The following is a 15585-nucleotide window of genomic DNA, read 5'->3' as shown; positions in this document are numbered from 1 at the left end:
AAAAAAAATCTTGATTAAATAACTATGAATTTTGTAAAACTCTTTTAAAACTATTTAAACTCCAAATTGAATACACAACATTTAATGAACTTTATTATGTGTTAACTTGAAAGAAATCCCTCAAAATCTCAAGGGAGGGTGGATTATGAAATTCCTCCAAATCATCAAAATCCTATAAAACCAAATTCTTATTTAGCAGATGACGCTTTACTACAATGGCAGAAAACAATCATGCCTATGCACCTTAGTGCAGGTTCGATTCCCACCGTTTCTTTCTGCCTAACAACTAATTAATTAACCCATTAACCCTAACATTCTACTAATAAAATCATCATTTAATACACTTAAAACTTTTATAGGCTCCTTTAAAATCTTGATTGAATACAGCTAGATTTTATGAACTTTTATGAACTCCTTTGAAATTCTAATTGAATACCTCTTGCCTTTTAAGGTACATTTTTTTTACCAAACAATATTATCTACACTAAGGGAAAGGGTGTTGGCTAAGTCTCACAATAGGCTCACAATAATTTGATTCAAATTTGCCTTTACTTTTTAAGATAAATTTAAATCATAATAAATACTCTTGGATTTTAAACTTGTTTTTTATTCTTCAAAATCCCAATTGAATACACTCCTAGAAAATACAACTTTTGTTTTAAATTAAATCTTTATTTAACACACTTAGACTTTTATGAACTCATTTAAAATTCTAATTAAATACAGCTAGATTTTATGAACTTTTATGAGCTCCTTTGAAATTTTAATTGAATATCTCTTGCCATTTAAGATACATTTAAATCCTCATAAATACTCTTAGATTTTTAAACCTTTTTCAAAATTCTTCAAAATACACTCCTAAAAAATTCTTTTATTTTAAATTTAAATCCTTATTTAATACACATGAACCTTTTATAGACTCCTATAAAATCCTAATTGAATACAGCCGGATTTTATGACTTTTATGAGCTCCTTTAAAATTCTAATTGAATATCTCTTGCTTTGAAGATACAGTGAAATCTTCTGCCACTTAGTACTACGGGATAGTGGTATTCCTCTTCACTTGTAAGTGAGAAGTCTTAGGTTCGATTCTCGCTAAAGGTTAATTTGAACCACGTTATTGCTAGCCCATTATGAGACTAAGCCCACTCCATTCCTTTAGGGTAAATAATATTGCTTGTAAAAAACACTCATATCCTCATAAATACTCCAATATTTTTTTAAACTCCTTTAAAATTCTTCAAAATCTCAATTGAATACATTTCTAAAAATACAACGTTTATTTTTTATTTTTCTATATATTGCATTTTTTTTAACATGAATATTGAACAAATTGTAATTCCTAAACTTACTTAAAAAAACAAACAAACATGGAAATTGTAGTAAAAAGGTATTTCCTAGCGACCATTTTCCAACATTTTGCGAGGGGATTTTACTAAAAGAAAGTCAGCGATATGGTGAATTGTAGTAAAGTTATTTCCTAGTGGTCTGGTAAACAAATTTGATGATCGTAACACTAATATTGTTGAAAAGTAAAACTAGGTAGCCCACTTTGAATGGACAAGTTTTTCAGTTCATTAATTTGGATTGTAACAGTTTTCTAATCTATGTGATGATAGTTATAAGTTTCCAGGCAACTGGTAATTTTCAACCATCCAAGCCAACTTTTTTACAGCTACCCAATATGGTCTATTTTCAAAACAATAATTTACCAAATAACCCACAAATTGCACATTATGGCCATGCATGCATATGATGTCCCCGTTAATTAATTTACCAAATAACCCACAAATTGCACATTATGCCCAGCACCACCCTCCCTCTTTGTCCTCTCTATACATACCCCCTAACCATGAGACATCTTTCCTCACACCCTCCATTCCCAAATAACCAAATCCCAAAAGAAAAAAAAATAATATATGGGTTCCCTCCCTCGCATAGTAGAAGATTGCATGGGAGTTCTCCAAATCTTTAGCGACGGTTCGATCAAACGCTGCTCCTTAACGGACATAAACGTCAACATTCCTGTCATTGACGACGGCTCCGTGGCCTTCAAAGACATAATTTTCGACACAAAACATAAACTTTCCCTCCGTTTATACAAACCCAAATCAGCAAACCTCAATTCCAAGCTCCCCGTGGTCTTCTACTTCCACGGTGGCGGCTTCTGCGTTGGCTCGCACGTGTGGCCAAATTTCCACAACTGCTGCATCCGCCTATCTTCCGGGCTCCAGTCACTTGTCGTGGCCCCGGACTACAGGCTCGCTCCAGAGCATAAACTTCCGGCTGCGATTGATGATGCAGTGAGTGCAGTGGAGTGGCTGCAAAAGGAGGCATTGGGTGAGAGCACGAATGATGCATGGATTGGTGGTACGGCTGACTTGGATCGGGTTTTTGTATTGGGTGACTCTTCAGGTGGGAATATGGCCCACCACCTGGCGGTTCGGCTTGGGATGGGGTCTGTCAAGGCGGCTCCGGTTAGGGTACGGGGGTATGTGCTCCTAGCGCCATTTTTTGGTGGGGTGGAGAGGACAAGGTCAGAGGAAGGTCCTTGTGAGGCGCTTCTAAGTTTGGAAATACTTGACAGGTATTAATTCAGAACTTTTTGAGTCTTGTCCTTTCCTAGTTTGCACATTAATGCCCTCTTCTTTATCTTTTTTTCTTCTTTTTGAGGAAAATTAATGCTATCATATCTTACAACATGGTATTTGAAAAGGGAGACTTTGGATGCGGTCCCTAGTTATGAACAATCTTTGACTGAAACTTTGTTGGTTTTCAATTTTTGATCCAAGTCCCTAAAATTAATTGATAATTTATTTCTATGTACGTTACTATATTTTTTAAATTAAAAGTTAAAATTTATAGTTGTTTATATTAATGAGATTTTAAATAAAAAACATAATTTGTGGGATTAAAAATATTAAAATATAAATATACTATTGTGTGTGTGTGTGTGTGTAAACATGGGTACATTCATAAAAAATAACCAAAAAATTATTGTATCAAAACATGGGTACATTCTTCAAAATGGGTACATTTAGCAAAAATAAAAATGGGTACAAATAAATAAAAAAATATGGGTACAATACAAATAAAACTTTAAAAAATATGGGCACAAAAAGAAATTAATATATGGGTACAAATTAAAATTGAAAGGAAAATTGGTACAAATTAAAAAGGGTTGCAAATTAAAAATGGGTACAAACTAAAAATAAAAATATATGATAAAAAATTTAGCCATAAATATAAATATACTAATTGTAACATTTTTAATATTAAATGAATATATTTATAAATAAAAAATATTTTATTATTGAAATAATTAATGATATTATTAATACAAAGGACCTTGATCAAAAATTGAAAAGTAATAAGGTTTTAATCAATAGAGTAGTAAAAATAAGGATGAAAACCTAATTACTCCATTTGAAAATCCTCCCGTTCAATCTGAATCATATATTCAAGGAACATGATATAACATATATTGTTATATATATATATAAAGTGAAAATCTCACAACTTAGCATGTTAAGTTGTTTGATCAGATAAAAAACCATATTTGTTCTACTTCTACACCTTTAATGCTCAAAAGAAGTCACAACTAATAAGTGCCCACAAATTGGCACACTATCCAATTACTTAATTCTGACAATGCTTCTTCGGATGTGTGTACATGTATCTTCTGCTTCGAAAAGTAGCACAAATTCTAAGTAAACTCCATGCACGAGACAAAGTTCCATAAACTAATGTATTTTCTTTCACTTGGTGTCAACTTTTTTGTTTTCGTTCTTCAATGGGGGATCAGTTAGGGGTCAACTTGTTTGTATAAAAACCCAAAACTCGTATATACCATTTACCTCTTTTAAAGAGAAGTTTTTATGTGACCACAAAACATGTGATCGTTGCCACTTACTACTATGATTTAGTGGTATTTATTTTTATTTGTAAGTGAAAGGTCTTAACTTCGATTCTCGTCAAATGTGAATTTAAAGCACATTATTATGGCTCGCCCATTGTAAAGTTTAGCCTATTCCTCACTCACTTAGTATAGATAATATCGTTTGTTGAAAAAAAAAAATTATAATCATTTTAAATGTTATATATCTTGACCATAAAAGATGTCGGCACTTGTGAATTGCATCGTAATTACTTGTCCTTTCAAAATATGGTCTAAAATTAGAAGATCTTCTAGATAATTATAGGCGATGACTACTAGAAGACACCTAAATAGGGTAGAGGGTAGAAGTAGAAGATGCCTCCAAAGCCCACTAAAGTTGAACTTGAACGAGTCATCTTTTAAAATTGGAGGTGTCTTTATCCAAATAATATCTCAAATAATAATTTAAGCTTAATTAGCTTGTGTTTTACCAACATGGGGGCAATTCAAATTACTACTAATAAAAATGATCATAACTTAATTAGATTTAAACACGTCATCTTTATTGACTAATAATGACGGATGGCACAATCTTGTGTGATACATGTGGCAAGATCTTGTAATGTTAGGTTGTTATTAGGTTGCTTATCCATTAAGCTAGCTGTTACTATATATAGTAGGATTACTTTCCTTTTCTAAGTAACTCAGACAATAATATCAAAGCTTCATTTTCTTTAACCTTTCAACTTCTCTTGGCTCTTATTTCATTCTTTGATCCCTTGATTCTCTTGCTCTAATGATGAACTGTTATGAATGTTTAGTAATAAAGAATATCAGTTGGTATTTTTTTAACAGAGAAAATTCGCACTTGGGGCTTTCTTACAGTCATGGGTAGAGAAACAACAATAAATAATAGTTAGTTGGAAACCGCTTTGATAGCTTTAGAAAATTTGGATATAAAAAAAGGAAAACTAATGAAAGAGTTTGTAAACTTTGAGTTTTAACGATAAGGACAAAATAAATGATAAAATGAATAGTACCAGGATTGACTTTTTAGTGTAAAAATGTGGTTTTTCGTTAAAGTAAACAATATTATGAGATTTTCGTTAAAGTTCCCTATAAAAAATGGGAGCTATTATTGACAAGAAAGTAGTCATGATGCACTCATTTGAGGGAGGATCCTCGTTAGATCCTATTTGTGAGGATTCCAGAAATCCTTCAATCACATCCATTCATCGTATATCGTGCGGTCAGTTTTTGTCAAGTACTGTTTATATTCATTTTTAAATAAAAAAAATTTACAATGATTTCTGACCGCACGATGTACGATAAACAGATGTGATTTGAGGATCCCCGGGCAAGGATCCTCTTGGCTAATAAGAAAACAAAAAAGGAAAAAGCATGATGATTGTTTTGGAGTATATATTCATAACAATTAGCGAAAAAATTTCTCTTATTTTGTTTCTCAACAGAAAAAGGAGAGGGATTCAAACTTAGTAGTTTTTTTTAATATTAGAAAAATAAATACTGTGGTTTTGACAATTATTCAAGATGCTTTGATTTGATTTGTGTGGTATGAACATATGCAACGTTGTTACTTACCATGCATGAATAATGATCAAACTTTGAGTTTCTTTCCAAACGTGTAAGATAGTGCTTAATCCAATGCATGACCAACAAACCCGAAATCATTATGATATAAAACAAGATAACCTTGATGTTAGGATAACAAGCAAGTCTAGCTATCGTGTAAGTAGTGTTTATCCAATATAAGTAGGACCTTTCAAATGATTAAGATAGTGCCATATCCATTTATCTATTTTTATAATCAAACGACATTCCTTTTCATCCTCCCTTAACCAATAACAAATGCATACTTATTGTTATTGGTTCTAATATCGGACACATATTTGACTCTCAATACATAGAAATAAATTTACGAGAGCAGCCTTTAGGACATTTTTTTAATGATCATTTCTCTTTTTTGGTTTAACAATATTCCTTTAAGTATTATTCTCACGTCAATATTTGATATGTATCATTTTAGGATCCCTGGCCTATTTAAAGAAATTAGTTTGATATCTATGTCAGCTGTCTTCTATAATTTGTTTTATTCAACAACTATCTTCCATAAAATTAATTTAATGGTTAATATTCCATGCAGATTTTGGAGGCTTTCAATGCCAACAGAAGAAACCAGAGACAATCCAATGGTCAACCCGTTTGGACCGAACAGTCCAAACCTTGAGAAGGTGGCCCTTGATCCCATCTTGGTTGTCGTGGGTGGCAATGAATTGTTGAAAGATAGGGTGGAGAGTTACTGGAAAAAGTTAAAAGATTTGGGAAAGAAAATTGAGTATGTCGAATTTGAAGGACAGGAACATGGGGTTTTAACGAATGATCCATACTCAGAAGTCTCAAATGAAGCTTTGCAAGTTATTAAAAGATTTATGACTGAAAACTGCAACTGAATAAGGAATTAATTACCATGCATGTGATATATTGTTGGATCAGTTTTCAGCTAGCTCTTTAATTTATTCAGAAGCGTTTGAGCTTGTATGTTTATAGACAAGAATTTGAAGGTTAGCATCTTGCTTTTTTTTTTTTTTTTTTTCTTCTGAATCTGATCAAGCTATTAGTATATATTAATGATGAAAAGTTATATTTATGGTTATTACTATAATATTGGGGAGTTGTATCAAAATATTATGTATGTATGCATGCACGTATATTTGATGTATGTATGCATGTATGTATGTATAATGTTGTGGGAGTAAATTGAGGAAGAAAGGGTGTGATCATCATATCACAAATTTTATCATTTTAAATATATAATTATTATTTTTCAGAAATTTGACAGTAGGAGGGAGCTTTATTCATAATTTAAAAAAGACACGACTTAGTATTACGATTTAATTATATTACTCTGTATTTTGTAATTGTGAGCATTATGTTCGACTTTGTAAATTGCAAGTTAAATATCAAATTATTATAGCTGGATTGTTGTGTAACTTAGCTTAAATTTGTCACCCCTTAATGTAAATATATTATTTTATAAAAAAAACAAAAATAAAAAGACAAACAGGAGACATAAGGCCTGACCCCCCCAACTATAATCTTTAACTATAATAGCGTCTTGAATATTATTAGGAGGCATCTCAAACAGTTAAAATAAATGAGCATAAATTAAAACACATAGAGCTAACATATCATTTCAAGTAACTTATGAGTGTATATGAGTGATCATATTGGTTTTGAAATACAGGAAATGTATTCTTAAGTTATAATCCACAAGATGTATACGTAAGTAAGCCCAAACATGATACGATTACGTGTATTAAGTTAGTTTTGAGTTATACATGATTAATTAAACATGGTAGATTAATCAAGTTGACAAATATTTGACACGGATACAAAGCTAGTATGGTTCGAAAATGACCTCAATTGATGCCATATTTACTTTATTGTGGAGTCTTTACAAACAAAAAGAAATTGAGCAAGACTTATGTTAATTTAACAATAATAAACTTCCCTATCGATAACTTTTAGACCAAACTCAAACTCAAATCAAACTTTTCGTATGAGATTTTGGTATACTATCCAATATTGCTTTTATGCTAAATGATAAAATTGTTCATTGTCTGATTAGGAGAGTATCCTTTTGAGAAGATTTTTTTTTTGGAAAGCTACCTTTTGGGAAGATTTAGTGGTCCATATTATCAGTCCACTGTCATGCTTTGGAATAGGGTTTAATTGTATATGTATTTATTAAATACAAATTGCGCCTTATCCAATTGACCTCATTTTAAAGATTAATGTCTCCGCACACGATTTCCTTTTGGTTCACGCACTGCTCAGTGCTTTGACAAGATTTTTGGACATGCTCATTTATAAAATACTTATGTTTAAAAGCGCTGGAAGTATTAAGAAATTTGTAATAAAATGAAATGTGTGGTAGCAAAATCTATCGTCTTCCAATTTTGATGAATTTGTACCTACAAAACAATTAACACCTTCATCACAGACCAAAGCCTCACGCGGGCGCGCATGCTCCGGGGGGGCGGGGTGGGTTAGCAAAATCTGTCGTCTTCCAATTTTGATAAATTTGTACCTACAAAACAATTAACACCTTTATCACATACCAAAGCCTCACGCGCGGGGGGTGGGGGGGGGGGGAGGAATTGACCTTTGAGAAGGAAGAAGAACAAGAGCTATTGGGTTTGGTTAATCAATCTTCAATGCCTATGTCAGTGCGTATGAAAAGATTGAGTGTTTAGGGCTCGCATGCGTAGCAAAAGATGATCAAAATTTAGTGGAGATGGAGTGGCCGGCTATAGGGTTAGGGTTTTGCCTTACACATGATGCAAGGTGTGTCATCCATTGGATGAACGAGGAAAGAGTATTCTGAATATATTAATTAGGAGATAATATCTTGGAATGATGACGAAGCATCCATGATTGATTGTGATGAAAATTCCTTACTTGATAAAGTTGATCTCCAATTGGTACTGTATTAAAGATAGCAGTAATTAATCTTACCTTTAATGCTTTTGACTTTTCAACACCACGAGTAGGGGAAGCCTTAGCAGTCGTAGTGAACTACTTGGACATTCAGGATGCTGAGTTGTCGTGGGAGTATTTGAGAGCCCTACCCATTTAATAAGGGTAACCTTATCTTTCTAAAGAAAAAGTCCACGTGTTGTTTTATTGATTTTTTGAATTATTTTTTGCTCTACACAATTCTTCATGGTTTGAAGTGTTTTTGGTTAAACATAATTGTAAGTGCTTTTAGTGATTATAAAGTGATTTTAATATTTTTAAAATCATTTTAAAAATGTGGAAACATTTTAAATTAGGGCGGTTTAACCCTATAAGTATGATATATTTTATTGTCGATTTGACATGTCCAGTGCCATTTTTCCTGTAGTGAGATTAATGTGGTGCACGAGGCTATGTATATCGATTAGGTTTTGACTTGGGAGGTTCTTGACATAAGTGGCAAAGCATATAGGTGGGTTGCCAGTGAAAGACGACAGAGATATATCCAACGATTTCAACAAAAAAATTTGATAGACGGTAGGTGTAGATTGTCGAATTTTGTAAATTTGATTGATGTTAGGACTCATGGATTGTGATAAAGTAAGAGCATCGAATTCAAAACCAATCAGATTTTGGACACACAATATTTCAGCGTGTAAGACAAAGTTCAATGAAAAATGTGATGCAAGATAACTGAACTGTTAATTGATGATGGCAACTCCATGTCAAATGAAAAAAAATACTATAATTGATGGGGTAGCAGGAAGAAGAAAAACCATTTGAGGTTGGGAGATGGATTGTCTACCCTTCCCTTCCCATACCTTCCTCATGCCTTCCTGTTTTGTGCGGTCATAGTTAAACCACATCAACATTATATATTAATTTTTTTATAAAAATAATAAGACAAAAAGTAAATGTTGACGTGGCTTAACCGTGACCGCATAAATTAGAAGGGTATAGGGAGAGTATGGGGAGGGGAGGGCAAACAATCCATCTCCTTGAGGTTGAGGCTGCATACTTGGATAGGGCAGTCGGAGGCCAAACTTTTTTAGATAACGATAATTATTATGAGATAAACTGAATATTCTACATATATTTTGTACCTCTTTCACCCATTATTTTGTTGTGGTTTCATAGTAAATTGTCGTTTTGAAAGCGTTTTATGATCATTTCTCTTTTTTGGTTAATATTCCTTCAAGTATTATTCTCACGTCAATATTTTGTATCATTTTAGGATCCTTAGCCGATTTATAAGGTCATCTCCAACTGACTCGGACAAAGGGTCATATATATGGTTAAAATAGCTCAAAATAACACGAAAACCGTCTCCAATAGAGGGCTAAGCTAAAGGGCTTGTGGGTCCCACCAGGCCAAAGCCACCAAATCAGGCTAACCAACCAGCTTGATGAGCCCAACCCACTTTTTTTTTTTTTTTTTTTGGACAAATTTTTTTTCCTACATCATTTCTCACATATTTTTCACCATTCCATACTATCTTACCTTATTTTATTTCAATTCTTCACATTCTATTCTCTTCCAATAATCTTTCCTTTATTTTTTTCAATAATTTTTAAATGGCCACCTCTTTCAATAATCTTCCAATATGTCCGAAAATCTTATTTTAATATGGTAGTTTAATTTAATTAACTATATTGATTCAATTAAAATAATAAATTATGTTTAGCATATGGCCATTTGGCCCCCCTTCATTGGAGATGATTTTTTGTCAAAAGGCTATGTTTGGCCTATGGCCCTTAACTATATTGATTCAATTAAAATAATAAATTATGTTTAGCATATGGCCCTTTGGCCCCCCTTCATTGGAGATGATTTTTTGTCAAAAAGCTATGTTTGGCCTATGACCCTTTGGCCCCCTTGGTTGGAGATTGTATAAAATATGATATGACATTGTTCATTAAAATATAATCTCTTGCAGAGCTATAGGACTCAACATAGCCATTTGGGCCTCCTTCGGTTGGAGATGGCCTAAGAAATTAGTTTGATATCTATGTTAACTGCCTTCTATAATTTGTTTTATTCAACAATTACCTTCCATAAAAATTAATTTAATGGTTAATATTCCATGCAGATTTTGGAGGCTTTCAATGCCAGCAGGAGAAGCCAGAGACAATCCAATGGTCAACCCATTTGGACCGAACAGTTCAAGGGAGAAATTTTTCTAGGTACCGGGAACACTAGCTAAGCTGGTGTTCCCCACGAATGAAGGCTTGACACGTGTTTGTTTTATTTTTCTTGAGTAAAAATATGCTGTTTAGATTTTTTGGGACTAAAATTCCTAATTTACCCTTAACCTAACGCAAGAGAAAATTCAGAAAATGCTTGACCCCCCTTTCCCTCCCCCCCCCCCCCCCCCGCCATTAACACCGAGCTCCCATCACAGATCAACCATCCACCTTCATCGTCGGTCGGCGATTTCACCGATGACTTTATTTTACTGTTCTTGCTCATCTTCCCTCTGTTTATCCCACTCTTACTTCGACATCAACCTAAGCGATGGTCGGTGGCAACTCAAGAGGTGGTGAGGTCACCGACTTGCTAGCGTTCACTTTTGTCCTTTCCCAGCTTAAGAGAGGAGGAGAAAGAAAAAGCGGAAGAGAAAGAAAGGAAGAGAAGGTGAGAGAGAGAGAGAGAGAGAGAGAGAGAGAGAGAGAGAGAGAGAGAGAGTGTGTGTGGTGAGGAAAAAGGAAGGGAGAGTAGAGTTGGGGCGAGGAGTGTGGTGGCAGAGGTGGTGGCTTGTGGAGGAGAAATCTAGACTTTTTTTTTTTTTTTCTTTAATCAAATAATTTTTTTTTTTTTTGAGAAATAAAATAATGAATGTTAGGTATAAGAAAGGAAGTTCATCATAAATGCATTGATTATATTTTCCCAAAACCAAAATACATCTTAACTCGGGAGAGTTTTTAGCCATATGTGAGATGTTAATTAGTGGTGAACACATGTCAAGTTTTTATTTGTGGGGAACACCAGCTCAGCTAGTGTTCCCAAAACCTAGAAAAATTTCTCCAAACCTTGAGAAGGAGGCCTTTGATCCCATCTTGGTTATCGTGGGTGGCAATGAACTGTTGAAAGATAGGGTGGAGAGTTACTGGAGAAAGTTAAAAGATTTGGGAAAGAAAATTGAGTATGTCGAATTTGAAGGACAGGAACATGGGTTTTAAACGAATGATCCATACTCAGAAGTCTCAAATGAAGCTTTGCAAGTTATTAAAAGATTTATGACTGAAAACTGCAACTGATTAAGGAATCACCATGCATGTGGTATATTGTTGGATCAGTTTCCAGCTATAGCTCTTTAATTTATTCTGAAGTGTTTTAGCTTGTATGTTTATAGACAAGAATTTGAAGTTAGCATCTTGCTTTTTTTCTTCTGAATCTGATCAAGCTATTAGTATATATTAATGATGAAAAAGTTATATTTATCGTTGTTACTATAATATTGGGGAGTTGTATCAAACTATTATATATGTGTATGCATGCACGTATGCATGTACATACATATGTATGTATGTATGTATGTATGTATGTATGTATGTATGATGTTGTGGGAGTAAATTGAGGAAGAAAGGGTGTCATCATCATCTCACAAATTTATCATTTTAAATAAGATTTTAATCCCTAAATAAGAAGTTTAGAAAAATGTCTTATACAAGATTAAAAATTGATTTTAGTCCCTATACTCTATTAAATGCTATCATATGTATTCAATGTCTCTCTTTTTTATTTATAATTTTATGAAAATATTATAAATTTTAATTCTCATTATGGTGAGTATCTTATATAAGAAAATATTTTCGTAGAGATTTTTTGGTACACTTATGTTTTTGCATATTTTCTTATGTGTCACTAATTCATTACAATATATTTAGGTACAAACACTTTGGCACACTGGATTAGTATAATATGTTTAGGTACGGACATTTAGGTATACTAGTTTAGTATAATATTGCTTGGGCCCAAAATATTATTTTAGACCGAGCTTGGAGTTATTCTCGGCCCAGTAGCATTCATCTAGAATCTTGTTATAGACTGTCCAGTAAGGTCGGCCGAATCCTAATGCGAGGAAGATTGGTTTAGATAAGGGTGAGGTAGTCGAAATCTAGTGCAACAGGGAGTCGTAAGGTTAAGGATGCTAAGAATTAGGGGTTGAATTTGATATGTTAAAAGAGCTTGGTTCAAAGTCCTATCAGAGTTAGGATTGGCTGAGACCTAATCAGATTAGGTTGAGGAGTTCTAATCCAAGTATAATTCTAGCTCGGCCATGAAGGGGTTTGCCACTATAAATAGAGAAGGGAGTGCATCATTCAAAGCCTCTCCAATTCAACACACAAATTACCCTACGCAAAGCTTTTCAACAACCTTTGAGATTTTATCCTTCTCCCCTTTCTTCCGCCGACACATCTTCAGTTTGGATAAATAGCACTGTGAAGGCAACCGGCAACATCTTCAGTTTGGATAAACAACACTGGAGCCATAGAATCAGTCGATCAATGAGCACTTTCAGTTTGATAAACAACATTGCTTCGAGATCGATTGGTTATTTATCCAAGTTTCGGTCAACAAGGACTTTCGAGTTCTTGTTGGTAAAGGTCATCTCATCAGTCTTCTCAGCGAAGTGAAGTGTTATAGGTTACTAGGCTCGGCATGTTGAACGCTGAGTTGTTTTATGATTGGATATTCACAAGTACACTTTAAAGTTCGGCATTCAGACGGCCGAACCACATTTACCATCAAGACATACATCTCCTTCGAGTATTTTTGTCCATATAGTCTGGTACCAGTTCGACATGCTTATACTCTTACGAATATAATCACCGTGATCGAACCCGGTGCTGACGATTTGTGAACTTTGACAGAATATTCTCCTTATTCTTCCTTGGATCACCGGAGATCGTCGACGGCGCCGCTGCAATTGCCGGTTTCTAGAAACATATAGAAACCTTCATATCTTCTTCATTTTTGCACCAAAATCCATGAAATTTTTACCAAAATGAAGCTTACAACGAGAAGAACAAAACCTTACCAATTTCAAGCCCTAAAATCCACGGAATCTCACCGGAGAAACCTCGATAATCTGGCCAAACTTGAAACTTGTCAAACTCAACTTCCCAACATCCAATTCACTTCGTTTTTCTTCTCCAAGCTTCGTGAAGATGCCCTAAAGCTCACTAGTAGCTTAAAATCTTCTAAAAATCTTACATTCACGATTACATGAACAGTGCTCAAATCGGAGATTATGGTTTCTCGAGTTTTCAAGGGTTTCACGTCCAAATAATAGTATCAATGGGTTCCTGAGCTCGCAAGGAACTTGAAAATGGTCTCCATAACCTGAATCCGTGAAGAAATGGTTTGGTTAAGGTTCGTCCGTACGTATTGTACGGAAATTGAGAAAAATCGAGAGGGAATAAAGAGAAAGGGAGTCAACGAGAGGGAGAGAATGTGTGAGTGTGTGTGTGGTCCAAATTTTCTTACAACCAACCCAAAACAATTAGAACCTTTAGTTCTAATTGGGTCCAAAAGGTTAGGAAGAAAATAAGTAAACTCAATTGTTTAATTTCTTAGCTTATTTACACAACCCACAACTCAACTTTCAAGGGTAGAATCGACATTCCACGCCATCAAGAAAAATATCTCGAGACGGGCTGTTATAACCAACCCCCTTAAGATAACTTCGTCCTCGAAATTCGAACAATAACTACAATCCATTAATAATCATAAAACAATCTTGGATACATCTCTTTCATACACTCCTACGTCTCCCAGGTGGCTTTTTCCACCAAGTGATTTCTCCACAAAACCTTCATTGGGCGCACTATCTTATTTCTCAGAACCTTATCCTTCTAATCCAAAATAGTCACTGGCTCCTCATCATAAGTAAAATCTGAATTAATTTCCAGCGGTTAAGGAGGTATCACATGAGAAGGATCTGAGACATAATGACGAAGCATAGAGACATGAAAAACATCGTGCACTTTGGATAACTCTAGAGGCAACTCAAGCATGTAAGCAACCTCACCGACTCGCTCGGTGATCATATACAGTTCAATGTACCTAGGACTCAGCTTGTCTTTCTTTCCAAACCGCACTACACCTTTCCATGGTGATAGCTTCAAAAATACCCAATCACCTACATTATACACTCGGTCAGTGGCATGTCTGTCGGCTAGACTCTTCTATCAATCCTGTGTTGCTTTTAGGTTAGACTTAATCACCTGAATATTCTGAGTAGTCTCTTCCACTATCTCAAGACCCACCAAAACTTTTTCGCTGACCTCTGACCAACATAAAGGGGTACGACAAGATTTACCTTAAAGAGCTTCAAAAAGTGACATACCAATACTTGAATGAAAACTGTTGTTGTAGGCAAATTCCATCAAATCAAACCGCTTATGCCAAGCGTCACCAAACTGCAACACTAAAGATCTTAGCATATTTTCCAATGTCTGAATAGTCTACTCCGATTGTCCATCTGTTTGAGGATGATATGCTATACTATAAAATAATCTCGAACCAAGAGCTTCCTGGAATGCTATCCAGAACTTAGAAGTAAATCTAGGATCACGATCTGAGATAATACTAACTGGGACTCCATGGTACTTCACAATCTTCGATACAAATAATTCAGCTAATCGGCTTAAAGAATATTTCTCTCTCACATGAATAAAATATGCTAACTTAGTAAGCTGATTAACTATCACCCAAATGCCATCATAACCATTCTATGTACGAGGAAGCTTGTACACAAAATTCATAGTAATATTTTCCCATTTCCATTGTGGAACGGGAAGTGGTTGTATCAATCCAAAAGGCTTTTTTCTTTCTGTTTTGACTTGCTGACAAATGACACACATACTCACATATTCAGCAATTTCTCTTTTCATACCTGGCCAATAATAAAATGGTCGAATGGTATGATACATTTTTGTACCTCATGGATGCATAGCATAAGCTGAAATATGTGCTTCATCAAGAATTGCCTTCTTTAATTCCATATTATTCGCAACATACATTCTACTCTCCTGTATAAGCATGCCATCAGTTTCTCGAATTCTGAAGTCTTTCTTCTTCCCCTGATTCCTGGCTTGAATTATTTCCTGGGTCTTTTCATCATCCATTTGGGCTTCAAGTACACGATCAATTAAAATTGGCCT

General features: G+C 34.4%; 1 protein-coding gene across 1 annotated transcript; it reads left to right on the top strand.

Moving 5' to 3' along the window:
- Positions 1 to 1739: 1739 nt before the first annotated feature.
- On the top strand, positions 1740 to 6463 carry LOC103453744 (carboxylesterase 15-like). The gene is made up of 2 exons (XM_008393308.4): positions 1740 to 2587; positions 6042 to 6463. Exons 1-2 carry the CDS (start codon positions 1920 to 1922, stop codon positions 6346 to 6348), a joined length of 975 nt encoding a protein of 324 aa, XP_008391530.3. The 5' UTR covers positions 1740 to 1919; the 3' UTR covers positions 6349 to 6463.
- Positions 6464 to 15585: the final 9122 nt, after the last annotated feature.

This window comes from Malus domestica, chromosome 14 (assembly GCF_042453785.1).
Source record: "Malus domestica chromosome 14, GDT2T_hap1".
NCBI classification, from domain to species: domain Eukaryota; kingdom Viridiplantae; phylum Streptophyta; class Magnoliopsida; order Rosales; family Rosaceae; genus Malus; species Malus domestica.
The sequence above is the reverse complement of the archived record's forward strand: the minus strand, read 5'-3'. Positions and strand labels throughout refer to the sequence as shown.

Excerpts from the sequence above, each read along its gene's own strand:
- LOC103453744 (XM_008393308.4), top strand. The coding sequence starts at position 1,920 with ATGGGTTCCCTCCCTCGCATAGTAGAAGATTGCATGGGAGTTCTCCAA. Across the intron at positions 2,588-6,041 it reads AGTTTGGAAATACTTGACAG|ATTTTGGAGGCTTTCAATGC; the intron begins GTATTAATTCAG and ends TATTCCATGCAG.